The sequence below is a fragment of the Micromesistius poutassou genome (assembly GCF_964030765.1).
Source record: "Micromesistius poutassou genome assembly, chromosome: 2".
Classification (NCBI taxonomy): domain Eukaryota; kingdom Metazoa; phylum Chordata; class Actinopteri; order Gadiformes; family Gadidae; genus Micromesistius; species Micromesistius poutassou.
Window position 1 is genome coordinate 11,773,706 of NC_140272.1, and position 19,589 is coordinate 11,793,294.

General features: G+C 41.6%; 2 protein-coding genes across 2 annotated transcripts; both read right to left on the reverse strand.

The window, feature by feature from the left end:
• Positions 1-345: 345 nt before the first annotated feature.
• Positions 346-9,611, reverse strand: LOC311338915 (rac GTPase-activating protein 1-like). The gene is made up of 17 exons (XM_084464261.1): positions 9,489-9,611; positions 9,081-9,167; positions 8,308-8,510; positions 7,839-7,993; positions 7,254-7,323; positions 6,953-7,006; positions 6,737-6,805; positions 6,452-6,569; positions 6,184-6,335; positions 5,575-5,739; positions 5,224-5,319; positions 4,771-4,969; positions 4,211-4,316; positions 3,664-3,796; positions 3,059-3,167; positions 2,740-2,848; positions 346-1,226 (listed from the first exon to the last, which is right to left on the reverse strand). The coding sequence occupies exons 2-17, from the start codon at positions 9,154-9,156 to the stop codon at positions 1,148-1,150; spliced, it is 1,893 nt and encodes a 630-aa protein (XP_084320387.1). The 5' UTR covers positions 9,157-9,167; positions 9,489-9,611; the 3' UTR covers positions 346-1,147.
• Positions 9,612-12,420: 2,809 nt separating this feature from the next.
• On the reverse strand, positions 12,421-18,039 carry LOC311338661 (major intrinsically disordered Notch2-binding receptor 1-like; the record flags this gene model as incomplete). Its single annotated transcript, XM_084463943.1, has 3 exons — positions 12,421-12,624; positions 15,442-15,663; positions 16,027-18,039. 3 exons carry the CDS (start codon positions 18,037-18,039, stop codon positions 12,421-12,423), a joined length of 2,439 nt encoding a protein of 812 aa, XP_084320069.1.
• Positions 18,040-19,589: the final 1,550 nt, after the last annotated feature.

Here is a 19,589-nt window from a genome sequence, read left to right on the forward strand (position 1 = left end):
GTGCATTTGCTTTGGTAATCCTAAATTCAGTGAATTTGAAATGAAATGCTGCTCCCTCTACAATAAGCTGACAGGCCTCAGGGGCCAGACTCCATAGCAAGGAGGCTGAAGTGTGGAAAACCACCATTTAGAGACTGTGGAAAGAAGGTTTACCGTGCAATCTTTCGCATTTTAGTACTTATTTTAAGGGCACAGTAGCATCGCTTTACAACATCCTCAACATCTCAAGTCATCAAACCTCAGGAACCGAAATTTGGAAATAAAGGTCCAGGCCTTTTGAATAACACTTCATTTTTTTATAGAGTGGCACCGCCCTTTGGTGGGATTTAACACAGAGTAGACAGGTCATCAGGGGTATCACAGTAGTAGACTTAATTTCATATAAAAAAGGAAAAAGAAACAAGGCGTCCTTTACAGACAGGATATATATGTATATATAAAAGATGGTGCAATAGCATCCTCTTGTGGCATCTTGTGTCAGAAAATATATATTTACACAGATTATTCTAGTGCCAAAAGGCAATCGGTCCCATTCAGTGTTAGTTTGCATGACAAAAACATTTTAAAAATCTAATTTCATAATATGTTTATGTGCAGAGGGGATTTAGGTTGCTTGTGACATGAATATAAAAGCAAACATAAGCTAAAAAAAGTTTGGAGGAAAATGATATGGCAACTGATTTCCATCACAACCAAGAAATATTACTGGATTCTTAATTTAATCCTGCTGCATTTCTTTTTTAAATACCAATACATGATTGGCTCTGTGATGACAACCACATGGATCAAGATGCACGTACAGTTGGGTGATTTAAGGCACATCGGAACCTGCATTTGTATGAGTTGATTTAAAGCTTATTCTCTCATTACAGAGGAGTAAATACAAGCGTTTTGAACAATAAAGCGTTGGCACTCAAATCTTTTAAAAACACTGCAAGGCACACAAAGCACTATTTTCATAGAAAACGTCATATATAAAAACATAAACCGTAATAAAAACTTGGTAAAAAAAAAATTAAAATACAAGACAAACTTTTTTTTTTTCTCCCAGACAAGTAGGCAACTAGAGAATAGTAAATTGCGATTAAATGCATGTGATTAAAGATGGAATAAAAAGACTGTATATTAAATACATTTTTTCACCATTTCACTTGAGTTGTGGGGAGGAAAAGAAGTTGACCTGCCGGTTGGTGGTAGCAGTGGCAGGTTTAGTCTTGGTCCCAAATCTGAATAAACAAGAAAACGTTCACAAAGTTACCAATAAAGTATAACAAAAAATACAATGGAGAGAATTATTCCTAAAAAAAATAAGCCTATTTTTTGATAAACGTGAAGTAATTATGCCTTTTGTAATTTATGTGGTCTACAAAATGCTCAGACTGTTAGCGTTAGGGTAACAATAGATTAACTATTAACCAACAGGTTTGGATATGGTAAAAGGAGCGATACAACCTAAAAACCGTTGACATTATTATAAAACACCTCATAGCGATGTACAGGTCCTATTACTAAAATAAAACCATTTTGTGTAGTATTTGTCATCACTGCAAAACTCGCTGGAAAACTGCCATTTATTTTTCTGGGCCATCACAAATAGACATTATATACATCAATGTCAAAAGGGTTTTAGGCTATATCATTAAAGGACAATTCCGGTGTTTTGAACATTGAGGCCCCTTTCTGGTTTGGCTAGCATGAAATAGAGTGGTTGACACAGAATTTTTGACTATTGCTCCTGTCTCCGGGTATTTGGCTAATTTAGAATCGCCCCTGCCTGCTTCAGAATGGCTGGCTATGGGCATTCACAAACCTGTCCTTAAAACAAACTAAGTGTTTGTTTAAAGAAATGTGCAACTCACCGAGTGGTTAGTGGTGTTCGTTGATGTTCCGGGTCAAATATCGTAGCAAAATACTGTTTCTGTTGTGTTTTATTTGGCATTTTGTAAATCCCATTGAAACGGAAACCGGACCGGAAATGGAAACGGAAATGGGGGCTGTTTAGTCTTTTCGCTCAGTTCTCTGTCTTAACAGTAGGACTAGAACAAAGCGAAAAGACTACAACCGTAGCCAGCCATTCTGAAGTAGGCAGGGGCGATTCTAAATGAGCAAATACCCGAGACAGGACCAATAGTCTAAATTTTGGTGTCAACCACTCTATTTCATCCTAGACAAACCAGAAAGGAGCCTCAATGTTCAAAATACCAGAATTGTCAACACACAGTTGAACAATTTCATTACACCCTGTATGCAGGTGACTATTTACAAACCAGAATAATAATAGAAAAGAAAAGGTCTAAAATATTGCCAAAAAAAAATTTGTGATCCATGGCTGTGTATCTTTGTGAGGTGGCTTCCTATATCCTTGAGACATTCAGGAAGCTTTCTTGCTAGGTACCTACTTTACTTGAAAATTATTGAATAAAATAACGAAAGAGTGAAAGAAACCAACAGCAGTCAAATTAACGTAATGTTGACTAATTCATGTAATTATTCCTTATCACACAGCCTTAAGGAACTATCTGATGATTAAAAGTTTCCAAATCGACTACAATCGTACCTAGTCTGAATGTATCCTACTAAATAGTGACAGTCCTACAACACAGTAGTATGACCCATTTAGGACGCATCCTTCCTATGTATATATCACACCCTATATTGATCGAGATCAATCATCCCATGATATACATTGTCCCATCGCCCAGCCCAAATAGCAAATGAACGAGTGAATGAATGACTTACATTGTGGTGCTGGAGAGGGTGTGCATCATGCGCTTGGACAGCGAGCCAGAAGAGGGCGTTTTGCTCATCATGTGATGCTCCGGTGTGTTGACAGGCCCCAAGATGCTCACTGATTGTTCAGATAAATACAGAATGACACATCAGGCATCAATAAATGATTATGTAGCTTCTTTAAAAGCCTCTAAAAAAAAAAAAGAGATTGTTATGGAGCATTTATCGACAAGACGTTAGACTACTTTTCCTTCATAAAAAAGAGAATTTAAATACCACCCAATTCCCTAGTTATGTTTTCAAGTGGCTTAATAGTATCAGACATTACCACTGTTCATGGACATGTCCATTTGTGAGCCGTTGTCCACGGACATGTTCTCTTGAGGAACATACTGGATCCAGTAGGCCGCTGGGATTTTCAGCAAGCGCTCCACCACCTGTAAAAGGTAATAAAGATATATTTAAGCAATAGATCACGACAGGCCGTGGTATACGCTCATTATACCACAGTTAAGGGGCGTTGTCCGTCCCGACGCGCAGCGGAGGGGCGGCGACCCCCTTCACTGTTTAATATTTAATAGGGTCAGGGTTAAACTTAACCCCTAAGGGTTAATCCCAACCCTAACCCTATTAAATAATGTTAACATTAATACCCAAGATAACATGAAAACCATTACCTTAGTAAACATGAACATCATAAGTAATTACTAGACCATTAGCTAAATGTTAATTACCTGTTGGTTATTAGTTAATTATAATGCTTATTACTGCATTTACTAATGTTAATTAATGGTTAATGACAGTATTGTACCCTTATTGTAGAGTGTATCCCTTCATTTATGTAATTTATGTGTCATTTGATTAATGAGTCTGTAAGCTTCAGGCATCTTGCACAGTACACCTGCAGACATTTGAGTTTGAGTCAGTTTGTACCCTGGGCTGCCGGCTAGTGTCCTGCAGGATGGTCATGGGGTCAGGGTCAGCCAGGGCATGGCCCACCAGGGTGGGGCCAAACACCCGAGACAGATTGTTCACGTCCATCTTTGTCTCCGGACACTGGGACACTCTGGGAGCAAGAAATGGTATAAGAGACCAGGGCTAGAAGGATAAGCCTAACTGATAGAATCTCATATACTGTTAACACTGCAGCTGCCTTTACGTGCATATAGATATTCAGCCCAAACAGGTGACCCTAGCAAGCAGGAAATTAATAGGAGGATCCAATGGAGTGCCTGGATGTTGAGGTGCAGCTTTTCCTACTATACTGGATTAGATGCATTTGATTTAGAAAGAGCTACATTTTAGTTTTAGACCAACGTGGTTGGAATGATTTAATTTGATAGAGAAGTTCAGAAATTGTTAAGTTTCAGGTTTGACTAGGAAAGGAGATCAGGGGAAGCAACTAACCATGGGAATATTGACAAGAGAAAGGTACATAGCATCTGAGCATCTTCACACGGCACTGAGCAGAGGCCCTTACTTCTGCAGGTGGATCATCAGGCAGGCCAGGGTGTCTCGGTTGGGGCTGGGAAGCTCACTGACGGCCTGGTACACCATAGCAAGGCTGTTGTCCTCGTCCTGGATTTCTGGATGCAGAAACATTCAAAATTTGTAATGAATAAATGAATGTCATTCTCACTAACCCCGGCGCCATAGTATGACTCAACACTTAACTTTTCCACATTCCTTCACTACCATGTGTACTTTTGTTATTCTATACACAATTGCTGTGGTATAAGTTGTTCATGCTTGATTCTTACTACGCAGATGACGTTGCCGTATCATATTTTCTCAGTACAGAATGACGATGTCATGCTGCAAATATGAGAAGGAACACTTTTACTTTTCTATTTTTTAATTCCCTGATCCAAGAAATTTGTGCTTTGATCTTTGACTGTTTACGACTAATGAGTCATTAAGCAGAAACTCTTATCCACCGCAACTTTTGGGATGGCTTAAGGTACACCTTGTGGTTTGAACCCAGAACTCTGGACGGGCTAGTGGTCAGACGACCAAGACTACCCCGCCATACAGACTCACCGGCAGCCTCCATGAAGGCCTTGTTGAGGTGGAAGGTGAGCAGTGGCTGCGTGAGGTTTCTCAAGAAGTCCTTGAGGACGCCTGTGATCACGTTGATGTCCTCCACCTTACTGAGGGCCGGGAGAGTCTTGCCTCTCAGCAGCTTCTCCTTCAGTTCCTTCACCTGCCGGTCGGAGCCGGAGAGACGGTACAGGCCCACCTGCACACAGAGGGGGAACCGGAGCGCTTAATGCTGGAATGATTCTAATGCTAATGTTTCACGAAATAAGGACCAGAAAAAAACCTGTTTGTAATAACAAAAGCCACCGACTAATACATTGCTCTGCAACCAGAAAAAAATGTAACATTTCAGGATGCATGAGTGATAAAGGTAACATTATTTCATCTTTTTATAAACATCTTTGTGCTTTTATGTCATTGACATAAATGACACAGACTAAAATAAAGGGTCACCTCATTTAGTCCCCTGCGTTCGATCTCTTTGATGCAGTAGACCACCAGGACAGGCACCATGGGGGAGGTGCTGGGGGCAAAGTCAGCCAGTGTCATCTAAACAGAAAACACACACACACACACACACACACACACACAATAAATCACCAGCCGACAGTGTCACGTGAAACCAATGACGAGGAATCAAGCGGCAGACATGACAGACGGGCAGAATAGACTAACATCTGGTTCCACTAACGGCCTATAGGCAGTTTGTTGCGGTTAGGTGTAAAAAGACCCACCAACACTCTAAGACAATGTGAAATATGTGATTTCATTCCTTAATACAAAGGAGGACAAAAGGCGCAGTACCTCTGTGGTCCTAAGGGGGGTGCTAAAGGCGCTGGGGTTGCAGGGCAGGGGGCACTGCTCCCGACACTCTGGATGGGTGACCACCCTGCATTCTTGGCACCGGAGATACACCTTCCCAAACTTGGTCCTTCTCCCACAAGGCTGGCAGAACTCTGACCTGATGACCTGTGAAGTGCAGAAGAGGACATCATGGACTGTACTCGAATGGGTTAGGCTAGCTGTAGTCTCACAAATCAGACTTCAGATTAATATCCAAAGTCTTATGGCAGACAAGCTCAAATCAGGGGTGAACGGAGAGTTCACTTTCCTCCGTTTAGTTTTTGTTTTGACCAATCATGTTGAGGCTGATGAGACTGACAGCCTTGTTTTCCTTTTTTTAAAAACAGGAAACAAGGCGTAACTCCACCCCTTGCTGTTTGTGTTTTCCGGCCCAGGCTTTGTGCCGTCTTCCCCCAGGAGTTCTGCTATGTAATATAGTATAGTAATGTATAGTATGGTAGTATATAAATAGTAGGACTGCTGGATCCGAGATCAGGTTTGCTGCACTACATATCTTATGTTACCGGTATTGCTTGCATTATAAACACAGCACGACAGCGAAGGCATTACCGTTTTGGGAACAAAGTTGTGTTTCTTCCCGGCAGCGGTGTTGTTCTTGGGGGTTCTGGGAGTGGGTGGGGCCTCGGTGAACGGCATACTGGGTGCCTCGCTGGTGGTCTCGGATTGGTCGGTAGTGGTATCCATCCATACTGGAGCAGCAGCTATAGACGCATCACAGTCAAACACCAACTGCACTCAAGAAATGAATAGAGCCCAAAATAGCATTCTGCTCCATTTAACTATTTCAGTGAATTGAGACCCATGCAAATGTCCTCACCACTCTTCGGTCTGTTTCGGGTCCAGTAGGGCACCGTCTCAATGGTGGAGACGGCCTCCACAGGGCCACCATTAGCAGAGACAGTGATGGTCGTCTTGGTTACCACAGACTCATTGACCTGATACAAACAAACACATTCAATGTACATTACCACAAACCTGAGCAAGGAGAGTTTACTCTCTGTTGGTTTTAAACTAGGATGTTCTCCCAGACGTGATAGAGGTGTATGGAATCATTGTTTGCAGGGGTAGTAGCGCAGGTCCACCAGCAGACGTCAGTATTTACCCTGTCTGGGTCTCTACGTCCTGAGGATCGAGGTCTCTTGGTAGGATCTAGGAGTTTTCTAGAGGACCGCTGGGGATATAGAATGAAATGGGAGAATTATGAAGGCCACTTCCCCAGATGATGGGACTATTCCAAACTACGCCCAAAAGAAAAAGCTAAACCACAGACAACAAGGACGTCTTCACAAAGTCATTGATGAATTAAATCTGCACTCACCCTTTTCTGGCGTTTCCTCAGCTTCACAGTCCTAATGACAGATGAGTCCCAGTCCTGAGGTGTTGAACAAAGATAATAAAGGCTTGAAATTCTGATCCACAAATCAGACTTCAACTTGAAGTTATGCAAGGACACAAGCACATGGACTTGGGTTTTCTAACAGAAAACCCTTTATTTTTTTTAAAGGTTTCCCAAACTATAAAGCTACAAAGAAGGCTATCGTCTTGATATATGTATGATTTCAGTGACAAAGGATTTCTAACCATTAACCATGGAAATTATTACAGACGTTTTTTCGTACCAAAGAGTCATCCGTTTGGTCATAGCTAATGTCTGACAGCATGGAGGCCGATTCATCAATGGTGGTTAACCTGTAACGTGAGGGAAGGAAGGTGTTAGAAACTCTTTCACTATTATCAACCTAGGTGCTTTTTCTGTGACTGATTATCTGAATTATTTTTACTTTGACATGTTATCTTTTATCGTGTGGTTAGAGATAAGTTTCAGTTTCAGAGTTGTATGGGTTAGAGTGCATTCTAGAGCACATTCTTATTGATATATAGAAGCAGGATAGATAACCTTCAAGTCACTTTATGGTAATTCACAAATCATATAAATGAAAAAGTTAATTACAATCTGTATAATGTACCTTTGTCTGTCTGTGGCCACTATTAGTACTACAAAAATGTAGTACCCCCATCCCCATAGCTTATAACGGTCTACAACAGTAAAATCTTAATGTTTTCAAGTGGACATTGAAAATATCTTAATAGTCCATTGATATACGTTAATACATAAAATACATGGTGGTGGGGTGCATCAGTGTAGATCCATCGATACTAGCCAGGCTGAACATGCTCTCCAGGCCCAGGCAGGAGGCTCTGACCTGTGGCTGGTGTTGACATTGCCCTTAGCGGACTGGGCCGCCTGGGAGTGGGCACTGAGGAAGGCCAGGGCATTCCTCTGCTCCTCACTCAGGTGGACACTGCTGCTGTGGGTCTCCGAGATCAACAGGTCCCGAATCAGCTGCAGCTGGCGCTCCTGAAGACGAGCAGAAGGGAGAAAAGTGTGCAGGGTAAATGGTTTGAGTTGATATCCTACATGTTAGAAGCATCCTTCATCAAGACTTAGGTGAGGCAGTGGAATAAACACAATATAATAATAATAATATAAACACAATAAAATTATATTAGCCAGGGTAGTCTGGTGGTTAGGGTGTCTGATAAAAACTATCCTAAGCATTAAATAGCCGGAGTAGCATATTGACATTAAACTATTTAACAATATTAAAAATCGAATTAAAAATATGACTTATTGCACAGAAGTTCTCAGAAGAGAGGCGTGAAAGAACCCACCAGCTTTTCGTACTCCGCCTCAGCTTTCTGCCGCCTCCGGATCTCCACATCCACCTGGTTGCGAGCGTGCTTCAGCTTGACCTCCAACGACCCTCTGTCCGTCTCAGCTTTGGCCAGAACCTCCTTACAGGAGCCCAGTGCCTCGTCCGCTTGGAGCCACTTTTTACGGCATGCCTCAAAGCTGGTCGCCATCTGGATAAACTCTAAAAAAAAAAAAAAACAAGGACAGAAGTAGTAGTATAAAATTATAGTTTTGTTCACCTCTGTATGATACCCCTATACATTTAATAGGTACTCGTTTGTTTATTGACCTATATAAAACCAATGACAAATGCGCATTACCATAGCAATAAAACTACCTTTCCCTGATAAAAGGGAAGAAGAGTATTGTGAGCAGAGGAGAGAAGAGAAACAAAAAGGCATTCTAATGGAAATCCTCCCCATTATGCCAACTACTTGCAAATGGTAATTGTGACCCTACCCCACAGACCTTTTCGCCTTCAGCTTGCTTACATTACAGCCATACACAGATGTTTTCCCAGTACATTCTATCTCACACTTTTCTCTAGAGTAGCTATTTGAAACAATGTTATCAGTTCAAGCCAATTGTCAACATGTAGGTGCAGCCCAGCAACCGGAACATTATTATGAAGTACATTTTGCCATAATTTCAGAGCCAAACACTGTAGACAATGCCCACCTTAATAGTGGTTAATGATTGGGCTTTCTGGTCCCGGAGGCGAAACATTCCGAAGTAAAAGCTGTGTACTTACGTGGTTCGACGCCTTCGCTGATACTGTCCACATGACTAAGGAACTTGTCGTACAGGTTCACCACTGAGGTCTCCATCGTGTCTGGCTCTGAAGTTCATACGATCATAAGAAATTGGTTTCAATTGTTCCACACTACTTTAACACTCCAACGTAAGCGATTTGTATACGAACATGCTTATATGTAACAAATAATTACCCCAGTCTGTAAAGGAAACTATTTATGTTAGGATGATCAACTAAATGTCAAAAATAATAACGTTAAGGATATTTCTAAAGGTCGATGTCTTGGATCCAGATAATCCAAATGACGCTGCCTATCCCTGTCTGGAATCACGGCAGGCTAACGTTACGTTAGCTATTGAAGATTAACATTACGGTACAAAATATTTATATATATATAGTTTTTACCTGTGATATATCTTAAGGTCTTGGTGCGCGTAGCTTTACAGACATCGAATCTTAAAGTCACATTAAATACAGCATTCCACCACGTTAGCAACAGGAACCAACCGAGAAGCCACACCTGCCTGTCAAAACTTCCCGAGGTTCTGCCTCAAAGTTTAAAAACAGCGCCTGTTTTCTTCTTCGACGTGAAGAGTAAATAAGTGCACTCTCGCGACACCGCCAGGCGGGGGTTGGAACTATTCGATCATCCTAAATGTAATTAGTCTCAACCTTTTTTTTTTTTTTACTATCACAACTATTGTATTTATTCTTCATAAATGTATATCTTGTGTTGTGCAATATATTTATATTAAATACAGTTGAATACAATTAACCTTTTTTATATTAGATAACAATAGAAAACAATATGTGGAATGTTGTGTCATTGATTGTGTGAAGTCACATAAGAGATAGATATGGTTAGAAATATGTGTTGAATCTCGAATCCCTAAAATGCAGTGTGTTACAGTGTCCTCTTTATAGAGGACAAAGCACATGATGTTACGTTATTAATCATCCAAGCCTGGCATATCTGGGTTCCCAGCAACTAAGATTTTCAGGATATAATTAAGAGAACCCGGAAACCACCACAGAGGTGTTTTCTCTCAAACACACACACACACTCACAATAAGCTTTCTGATAATGTAGGGTATGTTCAGTATGTGTTTGGAAGCGATGGTGTGTATATATGTGCATGTTTGTCTTCTTCTTCACAGCGCCACAGGATCCATTAGAGATGCTTGTCTGTCAATAGGAGCTCTCTGTTGTTATCAATTATTCAACACCATTCATACAATTTGAGAAGAAATAATTGTACTGCTCAAATTACTTTATTATAAAAGATTGCTGGTTGCCATATATTGGTCTGACTGGACAGCTAATTATATCAGGAAGCAATGTTTGACTTGAACAAAACACTGAAAAAACTCAGGATGTCATTCATTTAGGAAAACAGAGCAGTTACAGTCAAAATAATATTGCCTTTTAGCCTAATGTATCTTGAAGTGAGTGCAAGTTCAGCACTCAAGTTTCCCCCAAAAAATATTTATTATCTGTCATAGCCATAATTGTTTTAATACAGCAATTAATTCTGGTCATTATTTATCTAAATGATTCATTAGTATTGTGTGATAGTTTGTTTTGCATTATAGGGCAGGGTAGGTTGAGTGGTGAGTTACCCCAGATTTGGCCCCCAACCCTACCTGCTTAATGACTCAGGTCGTCACTCTCAACACACACACACACACACACACACACACACACACACACACAGACTCGCTATGTAAGTGCTTTTGGTGTCTTGAAAAGCTCAATATTAATAAAGTGTTATTGTTGTTATCAAAGCACCTGCTGAGAAGTGGCTTTGAAGGGCTGATTGGTTCACCAACCATTCACCCAAGCAGACCCCAGAAAACAGATCAAAATAGGTGAACATTGAGAGACACAAACCTTTTGAAGGCCACAAAGCATTTTTATGGAGGTTCTAGAAGTATGCCCATCGCAAATTGTGCTGACCATGTGAGTTTCATCAGAGCAGCATCTACTGTAATGGATCCATAAGGAGTCTCATGAGGATTAGTTTGCAGACATAAACGCCTACTTAGCAGATGCATTGTGAAATTCCCATCTCCAGCACATCCTGTGTGCTCCTTTGAAAGTACGGCTATTTTACACAAAAGCAGTGTGTTTTTAATATTGCTTCCTCTATAGTGGTTGAGATCCATACCTCTCGTTGTCTTCACCTGATTAGTTTAGCTTATAATACTTACTCACACAAGAAATAAGCTAATAATTCATAAGCAGGATTTCCACACATAATGTGACAATGCACTAATGAGGAAAGCTACACTCATCTCATCATAAACATAAATTTAACTAAGTGTTATAGATTAAGCCAATGCAAAGATTAGAAATATGCTTGTGTTTACGAGTGTGCTTGAGTGCTTAAACGGCTAATTAATTTAATTACGCACAAGCCATTGAAGAGTGCTTCCTGGAGGAAGCCTTTTCGAAAAACATCAACACATCCAACAAGGTGCACCATCTCCACCTCAATACAATTAAGTGAACTTTAGACTTGACAAGGACGCCTCTGTAAAATATTTTTTATTAGTTTATGCTTGCTTTAACGGTGTATCGTATTACTTGATGGAGGTACAGGAACATTCAGCATCAACTACAGTATATTTTCTGAAAAATATGCATTATTTGGCATAATCTCGTACTGTTTATAAATTGTTACTGCAAAATGTTTCTTAGGTGATAAACAACTTATAAACAGTATTGAAATGGCCCTGTAGTTTCACAAGTGTTTCGAAGAGGCAGGCAGTGCTGAAAGTTTGTGCTGATAGATAATGCATTTGTAATGTTAAGAGGATGCAGACTAAATAAAAAACTTGCATTTGCTCAGTTAATCTAGTTTGAGTCTAAACTCTGAGATTTTTTAAGTAAGTAAATAACTTAAAACCTTAGCACCCCATTACCCTGTTCTTATAGCTTATATTTTAAATAAAATGAAATAACATAAATTAAATTCCATCAAATTAAATATTAAAGTGTTAATTGTGGGAGTAACGACTTTATGTAATGCAAGTGTAAAATTAAGGATAAATGATTGTAAAACTAGGCTGCAATTCCTGCTATTTGTTCCAAAGTCATGCCTGACGCATGCAAAGCATTGTAATGAAACATCTTGAAGATATTGACTACCAACTCCGTTTTTAGCATCTCGCATCACAGTTTTCCGTTATTTCCCCTGAAGATTGCCACGTTTTTCTTCTGATTAATGAGAACACATGTAAGGCAAGCAAACTATTCAACAAAAAAATAGAAAAATGGGCAACAATATATATATATATATATATTTCTATACTTCTATACTTCTTCTATACTTTTTCAAGACCTTTTTAAGCCCATGGTGCAAACAGGAATAACAATAACTAGAATTATGATTATAGAGATGATAAACAGGGCTCCTAGTTTACAGGCCCTGGCCCGGCGAAGGTGGGCCTCCTTGCGCCTGAGTAACGCATCATAGCCAGGAGTGTAGGTGTCCTCCATCCAGAAGTCCATGTTTGTGGGGTTCAGAGACTCCTGGCCCTACAAAGAAGACAAATACTTCAAACAAGGTGCCAAGTGAGACTCCAAGTAATTGTACCAAATGCTAGACAAGAAATGTTTAGAGATTTTGGGATTTACTCTCTGCCTCCAATTGCAAAACAAGAGTTGATTGCACCTTTGCTGTTTTAGCCCAGACCGACTGGAACCATCTTCCTCAATCTGTCAGATTGGCTGATTCTTTGGATTTTTTTAAACAATCTATAAAAACCCTCTTATAGATCAGAAAGAGTAGACTACTCTTACACAGAAGTCTTTCTGTTGATGGGAGATTTTGTATATTTAGACGATCCCTAACAAAGGAGGAACCATTTATTTTTACAACTTCTACAGTTTTCAACAAATGAAAAAAAATATTGCAACCCGTACTTCTTGCACATTTTTTGGTTTATCTGTAAATTTGTCCAAGTATCGTTTTCTGGGAAAAAGAGCAGGCGGCTTGGGTTCCGACACGCATGACATATTTGTAATTATCATCCAATGGCGTGCTTGGAAAGGTGCCGGCAGGTACCAGAACCTGGAGTAAAATGCCTCAAACCCAGTTATTAAATCATGTCTGTCAATCATGTGGTTTGTATTATTGAAAATGTTAAAACGTGCAACCACATTTTACTGTCAATGAAGCTGAAAGAAAAAACGATTTGCGATGCAACCACAGACTATAAAATGCAACATTTCCTATTCAACATTTATCGTTTTGCACATTAGCTACATTGTACTTGTGACATCTAGGATCAGGGTATTTTAAAATCACATTCCTTGAAACTTCTTCCACAAAAACAGCTAGAGGTTTAACACAAGTTAACAGTCTCCCTACTTCATTATTGATTGAACACAAATGTCAGTATTTTAGACCTAATAATACCATCCTTGCTTTTTTATGTGAGAATTTACATCTTCTGGCATCAATTTACTGAAGTCCTCAAACGTTTGTTTGTGAGATTTCTACATACACATCTGATTTCACAAATGCTATTGTATTTTTTGGGAACTTCGCCAGTCAAAGTTTGTCTAAATGATGAGCATAACATTATAAAAATGAGCCATCCACTAGACTACTCTCGTAGAACATAAAGAAAGTGCAGGGAAAAAAAAGAATACTTTCACCCATCCATGTTTGCTAGAAAACATCACATCTAGGAAATAAATGGTGTGCAGTGCGCATGTAGTTTAGAAAAATTAATTATTTTTACAGACACAGGATGGGAAAAATTATAATTCAGTGTTTCTAAATATCTTGAAACTAGAGTCTTGTAGCTGAAGAGGCATTGTGAATATTCAACTTGGTGCTTGTTGCTATACCAGCTCAGGCTATCACAGGGACTGTTACAGCCATTTCACTAACCTCACAAAGATAAAACAGGTCTGGAAAAGAGAAAAGGCGGTTTTAATTCAAGAAGAGGCTGTAAAGGAAAGTTCAAAACATGCAATGACTAGGAGGGTGAATTTGTCTCTTGAACTTTTTTCTTGAACTTTGATTCTTAAACCTGTAGTGGAAAAAAGAATGGAAATAAGGAGCAAATCACAATCATATTTCACACATTATATTTATGAAGAACCTATTATGGCACAAGCTTTCAATTCCATTCTCATATTAGCAATAAGACCCCAGATGTAAACTTGCATCCTTGTCCAGTGAAAGTAAATGTGAAGGACTGAGAAGGTGATTTATTTGATGCACTGCATTGTCACCCACCTGATTCGGTCACAGGAGAGAGGCATGTGGCCATCTTGCTGCAGTGGACACTCATTCCCATTACTTCTTAAATCCAGTGCCAGAAACATTAAAACCACATCCATTAAAAACAGGTTGGCTCCATTTCATCTCAAATGATCTAGTCAGTTGACACACACAGAAGTAAAATCCCAACCGTTTTACATACCTGCTACCTACCTGTGGGACTTAGTTATGAAAACATGCAAGCATTACTAACCCTTATTTCTGACACAGAAGTACTAAGACAAATAGTACAAAAAGTTCATAGATTAAATAAACTGGATGATCTGTGCAGAAGATTACAGAAGATAAAGGAACAAATAGATATGATAATGGTGGTGGGATAACTTCTGCAGTGCACAATGATTTCTGGGACAACTCATGTGACACATTACCTCACCATGATGAACAACTTGCATAGTTAACATTTTCAAATAACATAAATACTTACCCTCACACATGGAGTGGTGCTGATGCTGCTGTTACCATGTGCTACCGTTTTCTGTTGTATCCATCCACTGATTCCTCAGTTTAACAGTTGTGCTCAATGCAACTAAATCTGATAGGTTAATGACATTCCTCGTCAGCATCGTAGCATGCTATTGGTTCGATATAGTAGGCCTCAGCATTTGCCAGTTTAATGAACTTTAGACTATAATTTTGGGAAGATGTGCAAGAATTTCGAGTTGCAACAAACAGAATTCGATTTTAACGCCTTAATGGTGATCATTATTTTCTAAAACTAAAGCACATACACAACCTGTGTTTATATTTTAATACATTTTTTTATTATTGACTTAAATTTCTTGTGTGTGTGTGTGTGTGTGAAGCCCTTTGTAACTGCTTGTTTTAATAAGTGCTATATAAATAAAGTATTACTTACTTATTGTTATTGATCGAAGTATACATTCCTTTCTGTTAAAAAACGGTCCTAAAAGCCTTTCTTCAGCTTTGTAAATTGGCAATATTTCAACATTAAAACAATGTACTCATAGTACATTAACAACCAGCAAAACGTTGTTTTTTTCTGAAAGCCCCATGGAAGTATTTCATTCTTTTTATCAACAAAGGACGGTTCATACCTGCATATTTAAAGGGGAGATGGGGGACTCTCTGTCATTGAGAGCCCAGATTGGTCTTCCCCTCCCCTCAGACAATCTAGACTCCATGACCTTCCCAGAGCTCATCCCACCCATCAGACTGCTGTCCTTCTGCTTGAACAAGCCCGAGTTAAACACTTGCTCCACCAGGGTTTGGGGCTTCTGAGACAGCAGGTTGGTTGTGCTGCTGTTGGTCTGATCCACCTGAATAGTGGAAATAGTGAAGAATACTACAGCTTTAAGATGCCGGTGAAATATGGGATAAAAGAGTATACCAGTGGCAGGTATAAGTCATTATTAGTATATCACCATCAATTACTTCTACAACTGTTACTACCTAATTATCACCAATAAGCCTTTAAGGGTCTGTTTACCAACAATATAATAAGCTAAAAACAGATTGAGTGTGTGGAAGTACACATTCTTGTTGCTCAGCAATTAAAATGCATTATGGAACATCATGCACAAACATGCATTGACAGATACACAAACACAAACACCTATCAATCAATCAACAACACCTCCAATCCACACAAACACAAAAAAAGAAAGAAAAAGTTGATTTACCTGTCCTCCTTTTTCATATGAAGAAACCTTGTGGTCTTTGCCTTTAGAGAATGTAACCGCCCATTCCCGTGCAGAGTGGGACACACTGGGACGCTTGGCATCAGAAACGCCCTTCTCCTCGGCCTGGGCTCTGGAGGTACGTCGAGAGGACGCCTCCTTCTTCCCGTCCTTGGAGCCCTTGGAACCCTCGGCCTGATCCTTGCTGCTATCCATCGGCCCCCCAGTGTTCCACCGACTCCAGTCCAGGCTGCTGCTGCTGGTCCTCGGGTAGAGAAGCCCAGACACAGACAGAGGCTGGGGCTCTGACGTCTCAGAACCAGGAGTCACCGGGTGGCTGCTGAACGAGGACACGCCGGCGCTGAGAGGCTCCAGCCACCGGCCTCCTCCTGTGGCGCGTCCGCCCCCGACCACAGGCTGCTGGATCTTCTCGTCCAGCCGCTGAAGGGCAGAGAGGACCTGGGAGATCTCCGACTTGACCTCGGCCAGGCCCTCCAGCTGCCGCTCTATCTGGCTCATGCGCAGAAGCAGCTTGCATACGCTGGCCTTCAGGCCGTCGTCACTGCTCTCCAGGGAGTGGAAGAGTCTCTGAAGCTGACCCAGGCGACCCCTCCTCCCCTCGTGGGTCTCCGGGTTCACGGCCGCCATTCCCTCGCTCGGGTGCAGGACGCCCGTCGAGCCGCACATGCTCATGTCGTCGAGGAAACGGAATATGGCGCTGATGTCGTCCTCCCCGAACTCGGGATCATCCAGCGAGGTCATGAAGGAGAGGCGGTCAGCGTGGACCATGCTGCGGAGCCTTCTGTGGTCCAGGGGTTCAGTCTGGGTTCCCTGAGCCTTGGCTCCATCGCCTCTATCTACCATGACGCTATGCCTAAACTCCCCTGCCAAAGATGCCCCGAGGAGGCTGATAGCTGGGGAAGACCGCCGCGGGAACGGAGCCCCTGATTTTTCCAAGCCCAACCCCATGCTTCCCATGCTGACCCGGTCCTCCAGACTATGGCTCTTGTTGGGCCACATGGACTTCTGGGCCCTGGGGGGTTGGAGGTGACATGGGGACCACTCAGCCTTTGACCTCGGCCCAAAGTAGGTGGAGTCCTGCAGGTCATCCAAGCTCTCATGCTTCACCTGTTGCTCCGGTAAATGCTGAACAGCTGTGGGTGATGGGTAAGGGTTGTTCAGCATCTCAAAGCTAAGGTTATCAAAGGATTTCGGCACTTGACCAGGACTAGGAGACTCACTGCTAATAGTCACCTGGGGTATTAGCGCCGGCTGGTTGTGGAAATCCTTCTTGAAGATGTTTCTCTTCTGGTCCACAACGGATTCCTGCTCATCTTCGAACACCTCTGGAGGGACGGACTCTCCGCTAGACTCGCTGTCGGTCTCCAGGGGCAGGTACATGTTCTGCATGTCCTGGCTTGTGAACTGATCACCTGGAAATAAAGGGGTGTTGTGTGGCAAGCTGAAAGACACAGCCCTCGCTCTGGCCGGAGGAGAGGACACAAGCGAGATGGGATCCGGCGGGAGGCTTCCTCGCTTGTAGGCTGAATAATTGGATTTGGGGAAGAGTAAGTGCTGATCTATGGGCTTGCTTCCAATGTCAGAGTGGGAACGTGCTCTTTCCCTTCCAGTAAAGCTCAGCGGATTGAGCTCAGAGGGTCTCAGCGATTGGTCGATAGGGATAGCCGCCTCGCTCCTCGTCGATTGGTTGCCATCATAAGAACCACTTGTCATCTGAATGAGATTGAAGATTGTAACGATATCCGCAGCCACGCCTATCGGGGAAAGCCCCAGATTTCTGACGGCAACGCGGTCCCTGAAGAGGGTAGCAGGGAAGCATGGGTCTTGACTGGCTGCAGCAAACAGCAGGCTCCTGAGCTCCACAAGGTGCTCCAGATCGAACCGGGTGCTGACCATGCGACAGAGGTCCTGGAAAGAGAGCCAGTGGCGCATGTTGGCCAGCTCTTCCAGTATCCCCAGCAGGACCAAGGGGTACTCCTGCTGTAGGTTTGCCATGACTGCTCAGGGTTGTTAAACTGAAAAAGAAAAAGGAGGGAATGGGATCAGTGATGATAATAATACGTATTGTCTTAGTCTGATTAATTACACTGTTTATCAGGCCTCTGTAAACGATTAAAAAAAAACTACAATTAATGATAATAAAAAGTAAAAAAGTAAAAAATATATATTTTATCTATGGGCAATTACAATATATTTCCCACTTTCTTTGGGCGATTGAGAAGCGAATTGTTCACGTAGACACCCACAATAGACAGGGTTTTTGAGTTCAGAATAAATCTGGTACAGTCTGACTCTGAAAAACTGAAGCAGCGACCTTGTTTTAGCGCCTTAAAATAACTGACCATCTGATGCGGTGACGGTCACACGCTGCGCACATCGTGGATCACCAACACAGCAGTCCAAATTGAAGCTTTTTGTGCAATAGTCCCCCATATACCAATCCGCTTGATTTTTCAACAAGCCAATAACAGTTTATACAAGTAAAAAAAAACGCTTAATGAGCCATGGACAATTAAAAACAGTTTAACAAATACATAGGATACGTGTTTCGTTATCCAAAAAAAGATATAGTTCGCCACGGTTTTATTTAAAACGACATAGCTATAGCCTTGCTTTAAACCTACAGAGAGTAGAGGACGTAGCCTATATGGACGGTTACCTCAACTCACCCATATCAACTGAAAGAGGGAGGTCATCTGCCGAACTGGCGCCCGTTAGGTTGACAAATTAGTGCCCAAAACTAGAGTCGAACCAGATCACAATCCACCGGGTAATTCCAGCCTCGATCATATCGGCTTCCTTGGTGGTCTACTTTATTTGAAACGGCGACTATAGCCTACACCTCAGGCAGAGAGGAGAAAATTAGAAATCAGGTCATCTTCCCAGAAGTCCCTGCAGTCCCCCGAGGGACCTAAAGCCTCAGATCCAAACGGCTTCCCCTGTAGATCACTGCCAACACCAGCAAAGTCCTGCAACTGAGAAGTCACAACGTGCATTGATAAATCTGACGATGAGACATGTGTGAGATCCGTCCGTCCGTGACTATGAGTGGGTAGGGCTAAAGTCCAACAGTAAGCATATTTTTCTCAGATTGCCTGAGAACCAACTGGTTTAACCTTTCAAGTGTTTTCACGAACTGAAGATTAATAATGGAAACTAATCGGTTTTCTGCTAATAGAGCATCCAAAAAACACCGTAGGCCTACTGGCAGTTACTCATCAATTCAGAAGTGAACTTCTGAGTCCTGTAAGAAGTGCACACAGAGAGCATGCCAGTCAGTCCTTCTACGCTAGTCAGTATTACCCTACATTATCAGCCATAAAGGGCTGTACTTAAAACGCCATTAGGGGAGAGGGGGAGGCTTTCAACCCTGAGTAGGAGTGCTTTGCTACAATCAGACTAGACATCTCCTATTCACCTAGGAGCTCATCCATCAGCCTCCTGTACTCAGGATCCATGGGAATCGATAGAGTGAAAAGTTGATGATGACATGGAGGAAGTGTATTGTGAACCGTGATTGGGTCCCATCGCATTCGATCCAACAG

What these genes read in the sequence shown, in the direction of transcription:
- LOC311338915 (XM_084464261.1), bottom strand. Translation starts at nt 9,156, where the DNA reads ATGGAGACCTCAGTGGTGAACCTGTACGACAAGTTCCTTAGTCATGTG. An exon ending in CCGAAACAGACCGAAGAGTG is followed by an intron (nt 6,336 to 6,451) that starts GTGAGGACATTT and finishes ATGCGTCTATAG; the next exon opens with CTGCTGCTCCAGTATGGATG. An exon ending in CTGATGATCCACCTGCAGAA is followed by an intron (nt 3,797 to 4,210) that starts GTAAGGGCCTCT and finishes TCTTGCTCCCAG; the next exon opens with AGTGTCCCAGTGTCCGGAGA.